Here is a 7579-nt window from a genome sequence, read left to right on the forward strand (position 1 = left end):
GAGATCGTGACCCGGGCCGAAGGCAGTCGCTTAACCGACTGAGCCACGCAGGTGCCCCCGGGAAACTATTTTTAACCAGCTCTACCTGGTTAAAAACAGGTGCTCTTAGTCTGCCCACCCAGGTCAGTTGGGTTTGGGGACAAGGACCGCAGTTGTGGCCACTGAGCCTGCAGCACTTACCCTCCTCTGTCCCCTCCCCCAACCCCAGGGCCCTGAGCCAGATTCTGACAGAGGCCCAGGTGTCTTACCTGCCCACAGCTGCTGGAAGTTAGAGCTTTTGAAAGCACTCAGAACTAGAACAGATTATAACCGGTGAGAGAGTCCTCAAAGGGATCTCAGGTCACCTGGTCAAATCTCCTAATTTATAGCAGAGGAACCGAGGAGCCAGGAGGTTCTCCCACACCAAACACTGGGCCAGCAGCACCTCTGGGATCAGCACCCCAGCACCCAATTCCCAAACGACTGCAGTTCTGCCGGCTTCCCGGCAACTTGTCCAACTGCAAGAAGCTTATGGTTTCCAGGGGGCAGCCTGATGTCGTGGAAACGGCTCTGGATGCCCACCGAGACTTCTGGAATCCACACCCACTTTCCCCAAGCAGCAAGCTTCCCCTCCCGCAAGCATCCTGATTGTCCCAACCTCTCTGCTGCCTGGAAAACTTTTTGATTCAATACTCTCCACCTTTTTTCCCCCTCGGCACCACTTTCTGAGGGGCTGGCTTGTGGGCGGGGTTTTTGGGGGTTTGTGGGGCTTTGTTTTGTTTCTGTTTTGTTTCAGGCAGGGGGTTTGCATGGCTGGCAAGCTGAAGTAGTCCCCCTGCCTACCGCAAATAGGGCCATTTATCCAGTGCGGGCTTTGGAGGGGCTCCACGGCAGGAGCAGGAGCCTGGCCTTAGTGAGGCCAGGTATAAATCCTCCCGCTGGGCCATTCTCGGTCTAGTGCGAAATGGAAGGAGAGAAGTTTCCCACTACCCTTTACGGCTCCCCGGAATGATGAAGCTGGCCCAGGGCAGCACCCGCCTTACTCCTCAGACAGTCCTCTTTATCTTCCTAAAATGGCAATGCTGAGATTGTGTATTTCCAGGTACAGGTATATGACGTGCCATAGAGTAAAAATCCAAAAACGTCCAACCTGAGACCTGTGTTGGCTAGCATGCATTAACTCATGAACAAACCCCCTAGTTGTTTCCTTAATGTGGTTACACCAAGAGTATTTTTGTTTCCTCTTTAAGAATTCCAAGAGCAAAAAAAGCAACTGAGTACCAACAGGCAAAAAATCAAATAGTCCATCTGGACCAGAAGGGGACAAAGGGGCGCCAAGTGCCAGCCAATCTAACTGTGCATCACACACACATTCTCCAAGGCTCGGGAAACTAGCCCAGAATATGGGGTACACACCCTTACTCACATTTCACCCATAAATACATATATACGAAGTCACAGAAGGTGAGCGGGGCCGTCCACCTGCCTCACGGTTGCGTTCTGTTTTGCAGATAGTACTGGTTGTCGCTAATGTACAATAAGCCCCAGCGTCAACAACAAGCCCAGGCTGGACAAAAAGAACAGAGTGAGTGGAGGAGTCCAGGACATAGGGCAATGGAGCCAAGCGTGAGCAGAAGCCCCACTGCTAGTCGTAGGGGAGGTCCGGAGGTTGGAGACAGAAGTGCCCATCAACACCCTGGACCCACCACCTACTTCTGCTGCACCCTGCCTGGGGCAAAAGTCAGCAGCCACCAACCCCGACCTTCAGCCTAGGTGGACCCTGAATCCAGGGGCCAAAGGCTTGACCTGCTCCATTCTGGGTCTGAGCTATAAAATAAAACCCAAGGCATGCTGCCAGGCACCAGCAGGAAGGGAACGCTGCCTTGAAATGTCTGTCCTCGGGTCCAACACGGCATGTACTACCGCGTGCAGAAATCACTCCTCACAAGAGCCAACCTTAACCTCCCCTTTTGGGTTTTTAGTTAGGAGGGGCCAGCAATGTTCTAGGAGGAGACAGCCCAGAGGAGGTTATGCCCACCTGTCTTCAACAGAGGAAATCAGAAGTCAAGAAAGCACTGGATGGGACAGGAAGAAGTACTGGAGGAGAAAGGTGTGAATTTTCTATCAAACATACTCAATAAAGAGGATTGATGGATGCCTTACAGTCTTTTTTTTTTTTTTTTCAAAATTTTATTTAATTATTTGAGAGAGAGAGCACACAAGCAGGGAGGAGGGGCAGAAGGAGAGGGAAAAGCAGGCTCCGCGTTGAGCAGGGAGCCCAACGCGGGGCTTGATCCCAGGACCCTGGGATCATGACCTGAGCGGAAGGCAGACGCTTAACGGACTGAGCCACCCAGGCGCCCTGCATTACAGAGTCTTTAAAACATGAAATGCAAGCTTTCAAGCCTTCTATATCTTTATTGTTCCCAGCATGAGTATTTGTTAGTCATGGGGCAGAAGGAGAGGGAATCTCAAGCAGACTTCCCGCTGAGCACGAAGCCCGACACACAGGGCTTGATCTCATGACCCCGAGATCATGACCTAAGCAGAAACCAAGAGTCAGATGCTTAACCAACTGAGCCACCCAGGCGCCCCTAAAATAAATACATTTTTTTTTTTTAAAGATATGTTGAAATCCTAAACCCTGTCTTTACAGTTGTAATGAAGCTAAGATGAGGTCAGAACGGACCAGGGTGAACCTTAATCCAATGACTGGTGTCATTCTAAGAAGCAAATTTGGACCTAGAGACACACACAAGGCAGGGGGAGAGGGGGGAGGAGGAGAATTTCATTTGCAGACAGACACAGAGATTGGAGAGATGCAGCCTAGAACCAAGGAACAGGGAGGACTGCGGGCAGCCACCAGAAGCTGGGAGAGGCGGGGGAGGGAACAGGGTCCTGGCAACACCTTCCTCTGGATGACCGACCTCCAGAACGGCGAGAGAGTGTATTTCTGTTAAGTCCCCTGGTTTGTGGTGATCTGTCACAGCAGCTGCAAGAACCTAGAAACTCAAAGATCTGCAACCCGTAAGGGAAGGGCAGCACAGCGTGGCCGATCACCTGTCCGCCACCATCACTGGGGTAATGCCACCACCATCCCAGATGCTTCCGGCCACACCCAAGTCCTCCGCAGGTGAATGAAAATGGGTATTTTTTTTTTAAAGTCCAAGTGCACAAGGGGAGCAGTAGTAAAGTGCTCAGACTGCAGGACGGAACCGGGCAGACCCCACTGACAGATACCCCAGCTCTGCCACTCACCAGGGGGACCTTGGACCGATTACTGGGCCTCTCCTCACCTTGCTCTCGCCATCTGATAATTAAATCGAGTAACTTTTATGTCCTTCCCAGGGCCGTTTGGAGGAGTAAATGAGACGGTCTGAGCAAAATGCTTAGCATGGTGCCCACCATCCAGTGAGCCTGAAATAAAGGTTAGCTAGTAATATTAATGGTTGTTAGCGACTTCTCAGACTGTCCCTCAGGGGCTTTGAGCAGATGCCTCCGCCCAGCCTTTCTGCCTTCCGAAGGAGGACCTGGATCTTGAATTCTTCCACCAAAGTTCAGGAGCTGCTACCTGCCGCTCACAGGAGCTGGCAGGAACCTCGCTTTTGCCTTTCCTATTCTTCAGACCCCAGAAATCTCTTCCTTTCCCATTGTCCTTAATATTTACCATCTCACTGTGTTCCATCAAATTTATTCTCGGTGCCCATCGCCTTCCTTTTTCCAGCCTCGCCTGCAGTGAGCCTCATGTAATTTAGGGACACTGGATTGCTTATTCTAAAAAAGACAAACTCCTAAATTGCATATACTTGGCACATATCTTCAATCCAAAGTCTTCCAAACAATTGTGTACTAAGAAGTGGTAAGCCAATGCGCCATGATTAAAATGTGAGTCCCCAAAATAATTTCTTAGCTCCTTACATTCGAATGTTTAAATATGAAAATCGTGTTGCTGTCTGTTTCATCCATATTAGCGGAGATGACAGAAAATCTTTCATCAGAAACCCCTAAGGGCTTTTTGAGGCCATTACAAGGTACAGAGCTGCAGACCCTTAGCATCTCCAGTTGGATTTACTGCGTCAGGGTGAAAGCCTTTTTTTTAAATAATGGAAATTGCTATAATTATAATCACTTTAGAACACCATTATTATTATTAATAAGACCAAATTGCATGGTTCAAGCGGCTGCTGGTTCTCTACTGTTCGAAAGAAGTCACGCGATGTATCAAACACCTGGCACTCATCTCCATGCCAACGTGGTCCTGCTCTCGCACCGGCTTCGGGGCAGATGCCTGTGATGTCTTCAACAGTGGCAGGCAGAACGACGAACCCCTGGTTCGTGATGAAAGCATTCAGGGAACGAGCACATGTCCAACAGTGGGCTTTCCCATGGGAGAGCAGGGGTCTGTGCAGCTCTGGTTCCTGATGACCTCTCCCTCTCCCATGCATACCTGGATCCAACCATTCAGTAGGTCACCCTGAAGGGAGGGAAACGACGAAGGGACAGCAAGGGGCTGGAGTCCATTTTTGGTCACCCATTAAGTCCCTAACGCCTTGGGCTTTAAGGTCCAGGGACCTGTGGCTGGAGAGGGTAGTTAAAGGCCAATTTTTTTTTTTTTAGAGAGAAGATGAGGGGTGCCTGGGTGGCTCAGTCAGTTGAGTGTCTGCCTTCCGCTCAGGTCACGATCCCCAGGGTCCTGGGATCGAGCCCTGCGTCGGGCTCCCTGCTCAGCGGGGAGTCTGCTTCTCCCTCTCCCTGCCGCACCCCCTGCTTGTGCTCTCTGTCAAATAAATAAATAAAATCTTAAAAAGAAAAAAGGAAAATGGGAAAAAGAAAAGGAAGCAGTAAGGAAAGGTAGCAGTAGGTATGAGCCCAGTGGTTCAGAACTTGGCTTCTGGAGTCTAACCACCTGGGTTGGATTGCTGGCTCTCCCTCTTTCTTGTCTGGTTCAGTCTGGGCCAGTCATTCAACCTCTCCAAGCTTGTTTTCCCATCCCCTAAATGGGTATCAGAACTGCGAGGTGGTTGCGAGGATCCCCCCAGGAGAACACACGGGCACGCAGGCAGCAGGGTGCTTACCACGAGGGGAGCCCTCCACACAGTCAGGGACTATCACTTCTCCACAAATTCTTGGTTATTTAATGCCTGAATTTACAATTTCATTTTTCTCTCCACCTAAGCAAGTTTTATTTTAGGTTTAGGAGAATCAGCAGAGAATAAATGCGTAACTCTTGGCCATTAACAGAGCAGGAAACCTCACTCCAAGTTCAGAAGTCACCCCAGGGCCTGCTGCAAACACCTTGCTGGTGGCCGGAGACATTTCAGGAGGAGACGGAAGAAATGAATCCCAATGGACTTGTCACTAATACCTAAGAGTTTATAGTAGGCCTCTGGAAAGATCGTACACACGGATTTTGCTATAAAACAGCTTATTACTAAATCAGGCCAGGAAGGAGGAACAGAATATTTCATTCCCTGTCAAATGTAAAAATTAAATCTGGATTGTTAAAAACAGCCTTCCCTGGAAACATGCTCATCTTTAACTGAGAAATAACCTTGAATGAACTACTTCCTTGGCCAGGGTAAAGATATAAGCACTAGGCTTCAGTACCATCCTGTTAATTAAACTTCATCATTTTAAAGTAAAGGTCACTGGGATGCCTGGCTGGCTCAACCTGCAGAGCATGCGACTCTCGGAGCTCTGGGAGGTGAGTTCAAGGCCCACGGTGGGCCTAGAACTTACTTTAAAAAATAATAAAATAAAGGTCACTGGGATTAATTAATGAAGAAAAGCTATTATTTATGAAAGGTTTGTGGGTTTTTTTTTTTTGAGAACCCAAGAGAAACCTTATCCCCCCACCCCCTGTTTTTCTTGAGGCTTTCTTTTCCCCTTTCTGTCTTCTCTGGAGGGAGACAGACATCAAGGACCCCTTTCATCACAGCACCCAAACTGCCCCAATCTTTACTTTAGTACAAAGACTTCCCTTCCACTCAAAAATTAACAAGAGCTCTTCCCCACAAGGCACATATTTTACAAAGAGTCATTTCCTGTTGGCAAAGATCATCCTTGAGCCACTAAAGAGGTTCATCCGCGAAATCTTTCAAAATCTTGGGAAGGCAAAAAGTACAAAGTTCTCATTCTCACCACCAGCGCGTGTCTTCACGTGGTGGCTCTTACCAGCACCCACACCTCTGTGGTCAAGTTAAGCTCCCTCAGCTGACGCCCTCCCCCCTCCCTGCCCACCATCCCCGCCGGGAACACCAAAGACAAGGCTTCAGAGGAAAGGCAACCAGAGTTAAAGTTTTGAGAACACACTTCTGAAGGTTTTTTTTTTAAACTAATTAAGCAAGTATAGAAGTTACTCAGTAGAGTTTCTTTTTTTAAAAGAATTAGCATCGCGTCTTTCCTCTTAAGAAAGTCTTGAATAATTTAATTAGAATTACACCAAAGTCATGAGTATGTTCTATTTATGGGGGAATCATAGCTGAATTGAAACTCAAATGACAATGTTAAAAATAAAAACAAAGTATCTTGGGACTGTACTCAATTGATAAGAAAAACCTGACTTCAAATAATCACACTTAGATTAGGTAAACGTGGAAAGAGGAGGGGGGCCAAATCAACTCCAGGAATTCTGTTTCTCTTAAGATTACTGAGCCGGGGGCCATTAGTTTCTTGCAACAAAAAGTGCTAGCAAATTAAAATCAGATTAAGATAAAAAGAAGGCTGTTTGGGTTTATTTTTATTTGGTCATCGGGAAGCCACCCGGGCCCTGGAAGGCTTGCTCAGCCCGTATTTTTCCGCAGGAGCAGGACTGCATTTAGTACATTCCACACACACGTGTGCAGACGCTGGCTCCGTGCAGAGAGGCAGAGAGGCAGAGAGGCTGGGCGGGCGGGAGGAAGCCGACGAGCCAACTCCGGGAGAGGAGAGCAGCACGGCGGCCACGCGGCCCCCTCCGCCCGCAGCCCTCCGCGGGCAGGGCTGCTCGGCGGAGCTCGCGCACAGATCCCTCTCCAGGCACTGCGCCTCCGGAGCCGGCCACCAGCCCCCGTAGCAGTGAGACAGCATGGGGGGTGTGTGTGAGGGGGGGCGGAGAACCGGCACTCAAAGTGAGCCCCCAGTAGCCACAGCATCGCGCCCAAGGCCCACGGTGCCGGCTCCCCGCTCGCCAGAAGGGCTGCCCGTTGGAGGCGCTCGCCGCCCGGCCGCTCCGAGGGGAGGACTAACAAGTTCTTAAACACTCGCGCACACCCTCGGCTGCGCCCCGGACAGGACGGCCCGCGCTCCGCGTCCCAAGGGCGCGCGCCCCGCTCCCGGCCCCGCGGTGCCCCTCGGCGGGCCCCCACTCCGCTCTGCCGGCGTGTGGTTAGGGGCGACGCTAAACCGCGCGCAAGCACCGCCGGGCGCCCCCCCCCAGAACCCCGGAAAACCTGCGGCTGCAGCCTGGGGGACCGCAGGGGTGGCGAGGAGCGGGTCCCCTGGGCGAGCGAGCGAGCAAGCGCCAACCTACCTTCTGCGGGGGGGTTCCGATCAACATCTCCAGGTAGTAGCCACGGCCAGAGTCGCCCTGCAGGTTGTCCACCATGGCCAAGAAGTTGGC

At 50.7% G+C, this 7579-nt stretch overlaps 1 protein-coding gene across 1 annotated transcript in view; it reads right to left on the bottom strand.

The window, feature by feature from the left end:
- BACE2 (beta-secretase 2) overlaps positions 1-7579 on the bottom strand; it is a 90252-nt gene that overhangs the window by 81984 nt on the left and 689 nt on the right. The window contains exon 2 of the mRNA XM_021679266.2: positions 7490-7578. Coding sequence (XP_021534941.2) covers positions 7490-7578 — 89 coding nt within the window. The remainder of the gene's footprint in view (positions 1-7489; position 7579) is intronic.

The sequence above is a fragment of the Neomonachus schauinslandi genome, chromosome 1 (assembly GCF_002201575.2).
Source record: "Neomonachus schauinslandi chromosome 1, ASM220157v2, whole genome shotgun sequence".
NCBI lineage: Eukaryota > Metazoa > Chordata > Mammalia > Carnivora > Phocidae > Neomonachus > Neomonachus schauinslandi.